This window comes from Oncorhynchus masou, chromosome 11 (assembly GCF_036934945.1).
Source record: "Oncorhynchus masou masou isolate Uvic2021 chromosome 11, UVic_Omas_1.1, whole genome shotgun sequence".
Taxonomy (NCBI): Eukaryota; Metazoa; Chordata; class Actinopteri; order Salmoniformes; family Salmonidae; genus Oncorhynchus; species Oncorhynchus masou.
In genome coordinates, this window is record NC_088222.1 from 28,311,486 (window position 1) to 28,325,629 (window position 14,144).

At 40.0% G+C, this 14,144-nt stretch overlaps 1 protein-coding gene across 2 annotated transcripts; it reads left to right on the forward strand.

The window, feature by feature from the left end:
- The first annotated feature begins 5,194 nt into the window (after nucleotides 1-5,194).
- On the forward strand, nucleotides 5,195-12,929 carry LOC135548426 (APC membrane recruitment protein 1-like). Of its 2 annotated transcripts, none has more exons than XM_064978019.1 (2): nucleotides 5,195-5,365; nucleotides 6,265-12,929. In XM_064978019.1, the coding sequence occupies exons 1-2, from the start codon at nucleotides 5,272-5,274 to the stop codon at nucleotides 9,456-9,458; spliced, it is 3,288 nt and encodes a 1,095-aa protein (XP_064834091.1). In that variant the 5' UTR covers nucleotides 5,195-5,271; the 3' UTR covers nucleotides 9,459-12,929. The 2 variants fall into 2 exon arrangements, with proteins under 2 accessions (XP_064834091.1, XP_064834092.1); XM_064978020.1 differs by having other exon boundaries at nucleotides 5,277-5,365; nucleotides 6,162-12,929.
- The last annotated feature ends 1,215 nt before the right edge of the window (nucleotides 12,930-14,144 follow it).

Genomic DNA, 14,144 nt, shown 5'->3' on the forward strand with positions numbered 1-14,144 from the left:
AGGGCCAGATGTATACAGAATGGTGTCGTCTGCATAGAGGTGGATCAGAGACTCACCAGCAGCAAGACCAACATCATTGATGTATACAGAGAAGAGAGTCGGTCCAAGAATTGAACCCTGTGGCACCCCCAGAGACTGCCAGAAGCCCGGACAACAGACCCTCCGATTTGACACACTGAACTCTATCAGAGAAGTAGTTGGTGAACCAGGTGAGGCAATCATTTGAGAAACCAAGTCTGCCGATGAGGATGTGGTGATTGACAGAGTTGAAAGACTTGGCCAGGTCAATGAATATTGTATTGTTTCTTATCAATGGCGGTTAAGATATCGTTTAGGACCTTGACCGTGGCTGAGGTGCGACCATGACCAGCTCTGAAACCAGATTGCATAGCAGAGAAGGTATGGTGGGATTCGAAATGGTCGGTAATCTATTGACTTGGCTTTCGAAGACCTTAGAAAGGCAGGGTAGGATAGACATAGGTCTGTAGCATTTTGAGTCAAGAGTGTTTACCCCTTTGAAGAGGGGGATGACCGCAGCTGCTTTCCAATCTTTGGTAATCTCAGACGACACGAAAGAGAGGTTGAACAGGCTAGTAATAGGGGTGGCAACAATTTCGGCAGATCATTTTAGAAAGAAAGGGTCCGGAATGTCTAGCCCAGCTGATTTGTAGGGGTCCAGATTTTGCAGCTCTTTCAGAACATCAACTGACTGGATTTGGGAGAAGGAGAAATGGGGAAGGCTTGGGCGAGTTGCTGTGGGGGGTGCAGTGCTGTTGACCGGAGTAGGTTTAGCCAGGTGGAAAGCATGGCCAGCCGTAGAAAAATGCTTATTGAAATTCTCAATTATAGTGGATTTATCGGTGGTGACAGTGTTCCCTATCTTCAGTGCAGTGGGCAGCTGGGAGGAGGTGTTCTTATTCTCCATGGACTTTACAGTGTCCCAGAACTTTTTTGAGTTAGCGTTGCAGGAAGCATATTTCTGCTTGAAAAAGCTAGCCTTGGCTTTTCTAACTGCCTGTGTATATTGGTTTCTAGCTTCCCTGAAAAGTTGCATTTCACGGGGGCTGTTCGATGCTAATGCAGAACGCTATAGGATGTTTTTGTGTTGGTTAAGGGCAGTCAGGTCTGGAGAGAACCAAGGGCTATATCTGTTCCTGGTTCTAAATTTCTTGAAGGGGGCATGCTTATTTAAGAACCATCTCACCAGAGAAAGGCATTTTTTTAAATAACCAGGCATCCTCTACTGACGGAATGAGATCAATATCCTTCCAGGATACCCCGGCCAGGTCGATTAGAAAGGCCTGCTCGCTGAAGTGTTTCAGGGAACGTTTGACAGGGATGAGTGGAGGTCGTTTGACCGCTGACCCATTACGGATGCAGGCAATGAGGCAGTGATCGCTGAGACCTTGGTTGAAAACAGCAGAGGTGTATTTAGAGGGAAAGTTGGTAGGATGATATCTATGAGGATGCCCGTGTTTACGGCTTTGCGGTGGTACCTGGTAGGTTCATTGATAATTTGTGTGAGATTGAGGGCATCAAGTTTAGATTGTAGGATGGCTGGGGTGTTAAGCATGTTCCAGTTTAGGTCGCCTAGCAGCACGAGCGCTGAAGATAGATGGGGGGCAATCAATTCACATCTGGTGTCCAGAGCACAGCTGGAGATAGTGTGATCTATAGCAGGCGGCAACGGTGAGACTTGTTTTTAGAGCGGTGGATTTTTAAAAGTAGACATTCAAATTGTTTGGGTACAGACCTGGATAGTAGGACAGAACTCTGCAGGCTATCTTTGCAGTAGATTGCAACACTGCCCCCTTTGGCCGTTCTATCTTGTCTGAAAAAGTTGTAGTTTGGGATGAAAATTTCAGAATTTATGGTGGTCTTTCTAAGCCAGGATTCAGGCACGGCTAGAACATCTGGGTTGGCAGATTGTGCTAAAGCAGTGAATAAAACAAACTTGGGGAGGAGGCTTCTAATGTTAGCATGCATGAAAATAATGCTATTACGGTTACAGAACTCAACAAAAGAGTGCCTGGGGAATAGGAGTGGGGCTAGGCAGTGCAGGGCCTCGATTCACCTCTACATCACCGGAGTAGGATACGGGTACGGCTAAAAGCTATTGGTCATCTAGAACGTCTGGAACAGAGAGTTAAAGGAGGTTTCTGGGGGTGATAAAATAGCTTCAAGGTATAATGTACAGACAATGGTATGGTAGGATGAGAATACAGTGGAGGTAAACCTAGGTATTGAGTGATGATGAGAGAGATATTGTCTCTAGAAACATCATTGAAACCAGGTGATGTCATCGCATGTGTGGGAACTGAAAAGTTGGATAAGGTTTTGTGATTAGGGCTAGAGGCTCTACAGTGAAATGCATGTCATTTAAAGTCAATTTAGCAATTGAACAAAAATCCAATTCAATTTGAAAATGTTCCTAATTGCAAAAGCATCTAACAGAATTTGGGTATTCCAGAACTGTAATTTACATGTAAATAAACAACCCTGTTTTATGTTTTTAATACTGCAGATAGAATGCTCTGTGTGCCAGAGATGGTACCATTCAGCTTGTCTGGGGATGACAAAGAAGGACTTCAACAAAGCCAAAATAGAAAATGATTGGAAGGGACCTCTTTGCTGTTAAATTAGAGAAGTATAAATAACTGAGGGTTGTGCCTTGTAACTACTTTAAAATGTGGAACTGTTGCACTAAAAATGCGAACATGGATTTGGCATACAGTTTAAGATTAACATTTTACAACTTTATGAAAACATTGTCTAACTTCATATAGAACAAATTGCACTTGAAATTAACATTTCTTTTAAGTATTGCAAATAAATGCATATTTTCACTTTTCTGAGATAATCACTGAATTAGATTTCTTCTTTAAATGCAATATTTGAGATTTTATGTATTTATATCAAATCAAAACTGGCATTTCTACTCAAAGCAAAGGTTGTAAAAGTATACTAGGCATTTATAGAGTAAATCATACCTTGTTTAATGATTCTGTCATAATCAGTGAAAACGTTATTGATTTAGAGACAGTTGAAGTCAGAAGTTACAAACACCTTAGCAATGTGCATTTAAAATGAGTTTATCACAATTCCTGACATTTAATCCTAGTTAAAATTCCCTGTTTTAGGTCAGTTAGGAGTTTTCGACTATTAGGTTAACGCGGCATGAAGTCGGAAATTTTGGTTTCCCAGTTTAGCCATTAAAATGACAAATTTTGCAACGTAACATTTTATTTTATTTTTACACTTTTTTTGTGTTGCAGCCTGAATTTAAAATCAATTAAATTTAGAGTTTTTTTGGTCACTGATCTACACACAAAAAATACCCCATAATGTCAAAGTGGAATTCTGTTTTTGAAATGTTTAAAATTAATAAACATTTAAAGCTGACATGTCTTGAGTCAAGTATTCAACCCTTTGTATGGCAAGAAGTAGTGGAAATGTGCTTAACAAGTCACATAATAAGTTGCATAGACTTACTCTGTGTGCAATAATAGTGTTTAACATAATTTTTGAATGACTCCCTCATCTCCGTAGCCCTCACACAATTATCTGTAAGATCCCTCAGTCGAGCATTGAATTTCAAACACAGATTCAACCACAAAGACCAGGGAGATTTACCACTGCCTTGCAAAGAAGGGCACCTATTGGTAGATCAATAAAAATCATAAAACAGTCATTGAATATCCCTTTGAGCATGGTGAAGTTATTAATTACACTTTGGATGGTGTATCAATACACCCAGTCATTACAAAGATACAGGTGGTCCTTCCTAACTCAGTTGCCGGAGAGGAAGGAAACCTCTCAGGGATTTCACTATGAGAATGGATCAACAACATTGTAGTTACTCCACAATACTAACCTAATTGACTGACTGTTCTGAATACAAAGTGTTATGTTCAGGCAAATCCAATACAACACATTACCGAGTACCACTCTCCATACTTTCAAGCATAGTGATGGCTGCATCATGTTATGGGTATCCTTGTTATTGTTAAGGACGGGGGAGTTTTTCAGGATTAAAAAAATGGAATGGAACTATGCACAGGAAAAATTCTGGAGGAAAACCTGGTTCAGTCTGCTTTCCACCAGACACTGGGAGATTAATTCACCTTTCAGCAGGACTATAACCTAAAACACAAGGCCAAATATACACTGGAGTTGCTTACTAAGAAGACAGTGAATGTTACTGATTGGCCAAGTTACAATTTTGACATAAATCTACTTGAAAATCTATGGTAAGACCTTAAAATGGTTGTCTAGCAATGATCAACAACCCATTTGACAGAGCTTGAATAATTTTGAAAAGAATAATGGGCAAATGTTGCACAATCCAGGTGTGGAAAGCTCTTAGAGACACCCAGAAAGGCTCACCGCTGTAATCGCTGCCAAAGATGCTTCTACAAAGTATTGACTCAGGGAAGTGAATACTTACGTCAATTATTTCATTTTCAAACATTTGCAAACATTTCTAAAAACATGTTTTTAGTTTGTCATTATGGGGTATTGTGTGTAGATGGGTGAGAAACAAAACTATTTGATTCATTTTTAATTCAGGCTGAATAAGTCAAGGGGTATGAATACTTCCTGAAGGCCCAGTATATTATTATGTCCATGGTGCATTCCACCAATGAGATACATATCTCATTGGTGGAGTGCACCATGCAAATAATAATATACATAATTGACATTACATTGATGGTGTAGCTGACGTTCCAGTAGTCTACTAAACAATACAATTTCAACTGAGCTATGATAATAGCCATGTAGACTTAACAACGTTTCAAGTGTGTACAGTGAAACGCTTAACTTGCAAACACTACTCAACAGTGCAGTATTCAATGTATATAAAAACACGTGAAATAGGAAATAAGAGCGGAAGCTATAGGCAGGGTCTGCCAGTAACACATGTACAATGTGTAGGCATACTGGAATATTTGAGGTAGGTACTACGTAACTAGAATGAATGAAAGATAAATTGACCATCAAATTATTTAATGAATGTCTTGTTGACGAAATTTTCCTAGTTTGAGGATCCGGAGGCCAAGAAGAGTGCAAGCGCCGACCCTACTTTTCTGTTTTGTGATTATTTTGTCGTTTATTTTTACTTTATTTTCACAAGATGTTTCAGATATGATTTCTTACAACTGACAAGTTTCTAATTTCTCGTGTTTTTTTCTTCTAGTATTTACAATAGACGATAACTAAAAAGAAAGACTTATCCCATCCTCACTACGACTACCAGAATTCAATGCGCATATGAACAAGAGGCTCCAGACTGTTAACGCGACTGAACAAAGTGAATCGGATTTATTGTGTATATTATCCTGGGGTGTAGCAGCCAGACAACAAGGTTGGTTAATTTATATATCTCCCCATCGCCTAAACATGACTTTTATTGGGAAGGTGTTTTGAACATTTTCCCTCGTTATGCTAGCCACCGTTTGACGCTTGCAGGGAATTATTGTATTCTAGGCTAGCTAACTAGTTAGCTAACGTAGCTTATCACCTCTGCTGCCAGTGTGTATATTTCCCAACAATGGTAGTTACTGTCGCAAGAAAGTAAAATGTTATTTCTTGGAAGTAGCTTGCGAGATTACTAGCAAGCTAGATTAATACAATCACCTCAATTTCGGAATATTAGCTAGGTAGATGATAATTTGCTGGTAGTTTACGTCCTTCAGATTTACAGGCCACACACAAGCTAACGTTAGGCATTAACTTAGCTACACATAGCTAAGCTTTGTTGTTGTCCTAACCCGACGACTGCTTGGGTAACAAACGTCATGCTTCTCCGTTTTCTCGCGTAGTATAGCATAATAAACAATTATCCCTACATATCTAATGATTTAGTTTCCAAAACAGGTGGTGACTTGATAGCTATGCCAAGTTAAAACAGTTTTGGCACATCCTATTGTTTATTTATTTGCGCATAATGTTGCACCTAGATAATGGACAACTTGCTTTACACTTTTTATGCAGATAGCATGACATTGCTGTTGTGAAGGTTTGTCAGATCATTAACTATAAACGTGTTATTTCCTCTAATGCGAAGAAAACCATTCCAACATGCTTGATGTAGGCCCACCAGTGTATAAAACAGAATCAAATCATTCTATGCCTAATCCTTAATTTGTCCTACATTTCAGAAAACATGGAAGCAAATGGTTTTGTAGGATGGCATGGCAGCAGTCTTCTTTGCACCTGATGGTGATGACTGTCATGCTCTCTGTTCATTTCATCTTCCTGTAGATTGTGTTGCCATGGAGCCCGGCGGAGGAAATGAGCCAGCAAGTTATACAAAACATTTGTCTGCTGGCTGCGAGCAGACAGCCATGGGTGGCCAGGATTCACAGACTGAGGTAAAGCCTCCATCTGACACATTTGATGCTGTGCCCCCTGAGCCTCAGCCATCAGGGAAACTGAAGAGGACTGCCTTAAGATTCTTTGGAGGACGTAAAAGCATTTGTGTTTTGCCCAACTTCTTTGGAGGGAGGAACAAAAATCAGAACAAGTGTGCCTCTAAAAAGGGAGTAAGCAAGAGTAAAACGCATGATGGACTTAGCAAGGCAGGTTGGGAGGACAGTCTGGGAAGTGGATATGTTCCAGCAGGAGATTTTGAGTACCACAGCCAGACTCCTAGCACTTGTTGTAGTGAATTTGGTCACTCTACTGGTGATCAGAAGTCCTTTTCCCTCCCCCGTCAGAAAAAGGGCTTGAGGGGACTTTTTAACAGCATCAGGCGTCATAGAAAGAATAGAAATTGTGATTTAGAAAAAAATGAAATGGTTGCAATGTCTCATGTCTGCAACAAAGAGGTGCCTATTGCCCAGACTAAGATTGACCAAAATGACACAGAGTGCCTGAACAGTTTGTCTGAATCCAATGTGCCTGTTTTGGCAAATGTCGAAGATTGTTTGACTATTGCGCCTGAATGTATTAATGTTGATGTCATAGTGTCTGAGAACAATATGGTGAAACAAAGGAGTGTGGATTCTCTTGTAGCGGAACTGATGAAAGGCAAGGACGTGGTAGCAAAGAATGATAACCCAAATAAACATGAAGAGACACTCCATGAAACCACTGAACCTGGTTCTCTCCCGAACACCAACCTAGAGTCTACAGTGAACGTCCAGCTGCCTACTGGCTCATCTCAAATAAGCTTGCTTTATGGTGATGTGGCGTCTCTGAAGAGTTTTGACTCACTCACTGGCTGTGGTGACATAATAGCTGATCAAGATGACGACAGTATTGCAGAGAGCACAGTCTCGGGGGAAAGGAGTCGAAATGCAGGCAAAAGGAGTTCCTGTTATGTTACCTATCAGGGTGGAGGAGAAGAAATGGCCACCCCTGATGAGGTGGCTGGAGACTATCTCCATGACCTCTGGGAAAATGACGCTGTAGAGAACATTTGCTATACAGACAGCCAGGAACCAGACTTTCTAGAACACAGTGAAAGTCCTAGGATGACACCTGAAGAGCCATCTAGCTCCTATAACATGGACATCAGCAACAACAGCAATGGTGATCTTGAAGTTACAGAGACCACCCTTACATCTGCTGATGTCATGACCCCTCAGAGCGACCATCAAGAGTCAGTTCCTAACAGCGACGAGGGTTACTATGACTCTACCACCCCAGGACAAGATGAAGACGGACGTGACAAAGTTGACAATGTCAGGACGGATAGACTACCAAGGGACAGTTACAGTGGTGACGCTCTGTATGAGCTTTTTGAGCCTGATGATAGTCTTATCAGTCCACCTCTTGAAAAATCTAAGCTGCCTGATCCACTTGAGTTTTTACAAATGCCAGCTCAGTGTAGTGATGTAAATGCTATGTTCACTCCTGAAACAGATCTAATGGAAGAGGACAGGCTGACTTTGATCCAGCAGGACCTTCTCTGCGCGGAGTTGAAAAGCATGTGTAAACTTTCCAAAGAGCAGGCTCTGTTCACCAAAGGGAGGATCCACCAAGATAATAGCTTCCAGGAAAGCATTTCTAAGGTCAACACAAAAACTCAAGCCTCTATGAAAGAGGACCAGGTCAACCCAGAGGCTTTGAATAAAAAAGAAAACCGATCGCATGCCATAGAGCAGAGATATTTCAAAGCCTGTAATGGTGGGAATAGTGAGAGAATGTCAGATGCAGCTTTTAGCTCCCTTGCTTCAAAAACATGTCAATCACAAGAAATGTGCCCTGAGCAAAACATGCCACAGTCCCCCCACTTAAGAGGAAATCATGATATTTCTAAAGAAACAAATAATGATTTGAAGGATGACCAGGCAATTTGCTTCTCCCAAGCCCTAGTGGACTTTACAAAACAGTCACAGTTTTATAGTGATTCAAATGAAAGCATGGGAGGCTCTGAGTCAGGCTCTCCCTTTTCCCAAAACATGCAATCCCTCCCAGCCATTGTCACATTTGATGTCGTGGACATCGATAATGAGGGGGAATATGATCAGCAGATGGATATGGTAATGGAAGAGGAAGACATCACGTCGCCTTACGAAGTGTTTGAAGAAAGCTACCTGCAAAAGGATGCGTTTGCTGAATGTGACTTACAAATGTTTGACCTCTATGAACGGAGTCTCCTCAGTAATACTTGGGGAATCGCCAGCCTGCCACGTCACCTTAGCCTTACACGAGTCCATCAGTCAAGTCCACTGGCTCCTCTGTCGAGTCCTCTGGCCTTAAATCGGAGGAGTAGATCCCTGGACACAGAGAGCTTGGAGTTAGAGATGACTGACATGTATTTAGGGAGTGGGGCAGCGCTAGTGTCATGCCCTAGAACTGAAAGAGTGTCAAAGATGGCGTCCTCACTTCACCGCAAAAATAATGGTCACATTTCCACTTCAGAAAATGGGGACAATAGAAACATGTTGCAGTCATGGCAACCAGATACTGAGGGGACTGTAACCCACCCTGGAGCAGATGGGAAAAGAAAAGAGCAGACGCACAGTCTCTATCAAACCCAAGACGGACACGTGGTATCATTCAGTCAGCCTGTCAGTCGAGTCCCAAACTGTAAACCTCAACCGATCTCAGCTAGCAAACTGACTGATAGAGTATCCTGTAATTCTATCCCTCAGAATACAGGACCGTTGCATAGGCCATCTCATCTTCCTTTGCAATCAGAATCCTGTCGGCCTCAGGCCCCTGGTCGACCTCATGCTCACTATGGGAGATCAGATAAGGCATCAAGTGGTGGGGGTGAGGCCCTTTTTTACACATCGACTGTTGACTCTCATCCTTACAATCAACACAGTAAGATTAGGCCAGTGGGGATCACCCATGGAATGCCTCATCTTTGCTCTGAGTCTGGGAGTCCTGTAAGCCCAGTGGACTATGAGCAGCAGCCAGACTTCACCAGTAAAGGAAGAAAAGCAGTGGAAATGGTGCTCCCTGTTGAATGTAGCAAACACATGTCTGGAGCAAATCCCTAAAAATGGGATGAAACCTCTACAGTTAGCATATAGGCCTGTATCCCACGTTTTCATACTATGTGCCACCAAAAAGACACCATCTAGTACGTTTACATCACCGAAAATAGAATGATTGTCTGTTACCGTTATCACACATTGCAAATATGCTGTTTTGATTAATAAGCTATTGTATTTCAATGTGATGTACAAGCCTTAGAATTTGTGTTGCAATGGATAAGGAAGCCTGTGCTATCATGCTGCGTTATCTTGTAAACAGTCATCAAAATACAAACCATGCAATCTTTCATTAAAATGTTCAGGCACGAGTATACCTTGCATTTGCTCAGCCCAGCGTTAGGCTACACATCACATTTTATTACACATATTGGTAGCTAAACTACATGGTATGTTCACTCTGTCAAGTTGTAGGTAGCCTTTAGTCTTTAAAAAAAAATGACTTTCTTTACAGAAAGCTGTTTACTGCAGTCTTTGTACTAGTACACTATTATGATGGTATTAGATTGTGATGCATTTATAAGATTCAGCTTCAACATGCAGATTTGGATAGGTCAGTTAACCTTTTTTAGATATCAAATGTAGGGGGAACCGCATCGATAATATCTTACATTTTCGTGAAACTGATTTTGTTGGTAGGCTATAAACTGTATGTTACAATTTGTTTTATGTTTAGAATTTATTTACTCTTACATCAGTTAAGTTGTACCTTTAAAAAAAATAATGGTTACGTTGTATGTTTTATTTTTGGTTGACAGAATCTGATATCTGAAAATAATGCTTTGTTCTTTAGATTTGTATTCTGTAGTACCTCTGCAATAATTCTAAATAGTGATGTTAAATTTGTATTCACAACCAATCCATCTGCTGAAAACTGATATAGATTGATTTTACCCAGGTAATCGTAACTCAACTGTCTGCTGGCAAAGTCTGTGAAATTGTGTCATGCTGGTTGACATTTTGGGATATTGCCTCGGTTACCTTTTTTTTTGTCTAGCACTATGAAGAATATAATGCTGCCTTGCACTTAAATCCTTGATACATTTGTTTTGTTTGTAGATAAAAAGAGAAAAAACACGGGGATGGTTGGGATACTTTTTTTATTGCCGATTTTAGTAGATTCATCATAAATGTTCCTTATTTCTGTGATTATCATACTATTGTAAGACCTTTTCGATATATTATACTCATTGACCAACTCTGCATTTGTTTCTACATCTCAGCACTTTCTTTTCTACACTACATTTGTCTTTTTCATCTGTAAGACCTGTCCTAGCTACAGTTAGTTTTATGTATTTACTGAGCACATGGCTACATGTTTAACTCTTGTATTTTGAGCATGAATACATCTTATCATGATTCTTGTCTTTAAAGTGGCAATCTGCAGTTCCAACAACAACAAAGCGGTCACCCCCCACTGATCTGGTAAACAGCTGAGGGATAGGGCAGAAGAAATTTAACCACTTTCAAACTCATGAACACACCTAATATGTATCAATGATGGTATCAAAATTATAGTTTTAATCATGTTTTTAGGCTATAGTTTGTTTGTTTTTGTTTTTTTACTTTTTACAACATTAATTACAAACAAAGGAGTAAGACATTTTGTGTTCTGATTGGGTATGGCAGTTGCAGTAATCTCATGAGGCATCTTGACGTTTTATTCTTCAAGAACATTAATTAAAGTCTACAAATGTATGTAACTGCTGCAGATTGCCCCTTTTTTAAGTTAGATTTTTCCCAGTTATTGTTTTCTGTCAGCTGTTACAACTGAATTTGTTGTGGTAAGCTATCTGGCAATTTCATGCCCAAAGATGATTTTTCCCATGTTGACAAAACCAATTATGGGAGTTTTAGTATGTGTTTTTGCTCTCACTGGCATTGACAAAGGGCATGTGTAATTGTATCAATTCACTTTTTCAACAATAAGGAATAGGCTGTATATGTATATCAATTTCTTGATTTGTCACGTACATGCCGAAGCAGCTGGTATGAATGCAAATGTTCAAATTTCTATGCCTACATGTAGCATATACAGTGGGGTCTGAAATTATTGACACCCTTGATAAAGTTGAGCGAAAATTACTATAAAATAATTAAAATACTGTTATATTGTATGCTAAAAAAATGGGAAAGTATATTATTTTATACTAATACAATCGCTCAGAGAAAGAGATTTTGTTTAACAAAGGTGGGTCAAATTTTTCATACCCCTGTTTTCAATACCTTTCAATACCTCACCTTGTGAGGTTAACGGCACTGAGCATTTTTGTCAAATGTTTTGAGTTAGAGAACACATTGGGAGGTATCTTAGACCATTCCACCATACAGAATACTTCCAGATCCTTGATATACATTGCGCTCATGGACTGCCCTTTTCAAACCACAGGTTTTCAATCGCTTTCAAGTCCGGAGACTGAAATGGCCATTGCAAAATGTTGATTTTTGTGGCCAATTAACAATTTCTTTGTGATTAAAAAAATATTAAAATGATTGGGGTTATTGTCTTGCTGGAGGATCCACGTGTTGCCAAGTTTTTGCCTCTTGGCAGAAGCAACCAGGTTTTTGGCTAAAATATTCAGGTACTGGGTGAAGTTATTGATGCTGTTGACCTTAACAAGGGCCCCAGGACCAGTGGAGGAAAAATAGCCCATTACATCAAAGATCCACCACCATATTTTATAGTAAGCATGCTTTTTTTTCTGCTCATGCATTCTCATTTCGATGCCAAACCCACCACTGGTGTGCATGGCCGAGGAGCTCTATTTTCATATCATCCAACAAATGTAAGCGTCTGGAGTTTACTAAACGGCTTTGGCACTTGGATTGGAACTGACGCTTTCGTCACATTACATGATAATAGAGCTATTTGGCCACACACACACCAGTGATGAGTCAATGAGAAGTAAGGCCTATATATATGTGGCTCTAGAGACACTACCCTCTGCTGGACAAATAACTTTACAACAGCAAATGAGACCAACAATCCAGGAGCATACAATTCTATATCTTTTGATGGTGCTAGCAGCCAATAATAGTTGATTTTTAGGTTGGAGCTTGCTAATGCTGAAATAGAAGAACATCAAGGTCAGTTGCAGTCTCATCTGTTGTGAGCAAGCCTCCAAATTTCTCCCCATTTGCTGTACGACCATTGACTCTCGGCTACCGACTGGGCACACCACGTCATTTCAACATTTACATTTTTTTAATTGGTTGAGATGTTGATCAGTGAGATTTCAACCTTTATTCACCCCCCCAAGACCAATGTTATCACAATGCTTTCAACCAGATTTTTGTTTTTTATTTAAATGTGTTATCACTGCACTTTCAACCATTTTAAAGCACAACAAAGTTCAAATGGGAATTCAATGTCAGATATTTTGTATTTATTATACAACTTAATGTGTTATCACTGTGCTTTATCTAATAGCACAACCCAAATGAGCTGGATTACATTAAAGTACATAGTGCAAGTGATCAATGGTGTTTGAGTTTCTGTGCAGATTATAGCAATTGATCTGTGGTTTAGATGGAGATGTGAATCCAACATATTAATTATTATCTTGAAGATGAAATTTGAAATCAACCGAAACCCTAGGCCTATATGTATTGTCTATTTTTAGTTGAACTCTGGGTTGAATTGAAACAAGACAATAGCTGTGGATGACTTTGCAAATGCTATATATGGGCCTAAATAGTATCATTGATGATATGACATAAGGTATGGTTACATTTTATTTTTACTCTTAAACCTAGTTAACCTACCCTTTGTAATTACTTCAATAGCAACAGTGAATCTATTTAGTTATTAAGAGATCTCTCAATGATCATTCTGAAGATAGCCCATTGGCAGTAGTCAGTGATAAACACCTAAGTTAAGCAGGGTTGGGCATGTTTAAAACCCTGGATGGAATCCTGAATGGATAGCTGTAGATGGAAATACTCTCCAGTAGGTGGTGCTGCACAGATTTGTTTCTTTCTGAGGGTGGCTATACCATTGAAGATCTGACATTGTCTTGAAGGTACAAATTCAACAAGGTTTGTCTGTTGAAAATTGATTATCATGATGAGATAATCCTGTGGTGAAATTTCACGCTCAAAACAAAAGTTGACGTTAATACATTTTTCACTTAGATTGCACATCGCCATACTTTGACACATTTCAGCGTTGATTCAACCAGTCTGTGCTCAGTAGGTATTGTGTTATCTGGATTTGCAGTGAGAGGGAACAGACAGTACCATGGCATAATAGTTTGAAGCCTACTTCACAAATAGTATATTAGAGTCTGTGTGGTAGTGTTGACAAAACACCTGGAACTACAAGATGTTGGTGTGTTGCCACTGGAAAAATACTTAGAAATGCATCAAATTAAATCTCACACCCTGACCACAATTCAGTAGGCTACACCATAAAGCTTGTGTATGATTACCTTACAGCTATTCATCTTTGTGTATTTATGTGTGACAGTCTTTTGTGTCCAAACCATGAGAGAAGAGCCATTTTCCTGAGTTATGTAATTCCTTGCGTTCCCTGAACTGTAAACACATTGAGATGATGGGAAATGCTACTCTTGAGGTTGCCTGGCCGTCATCCAAGACCTTTTGCGGCCAACTACTGTGCTCAACCACGCAGTCTCCAGAGGAGTTGCGACACAGGAAACTGGAACTATTCTTGTTTTTGCTCCTGATTTA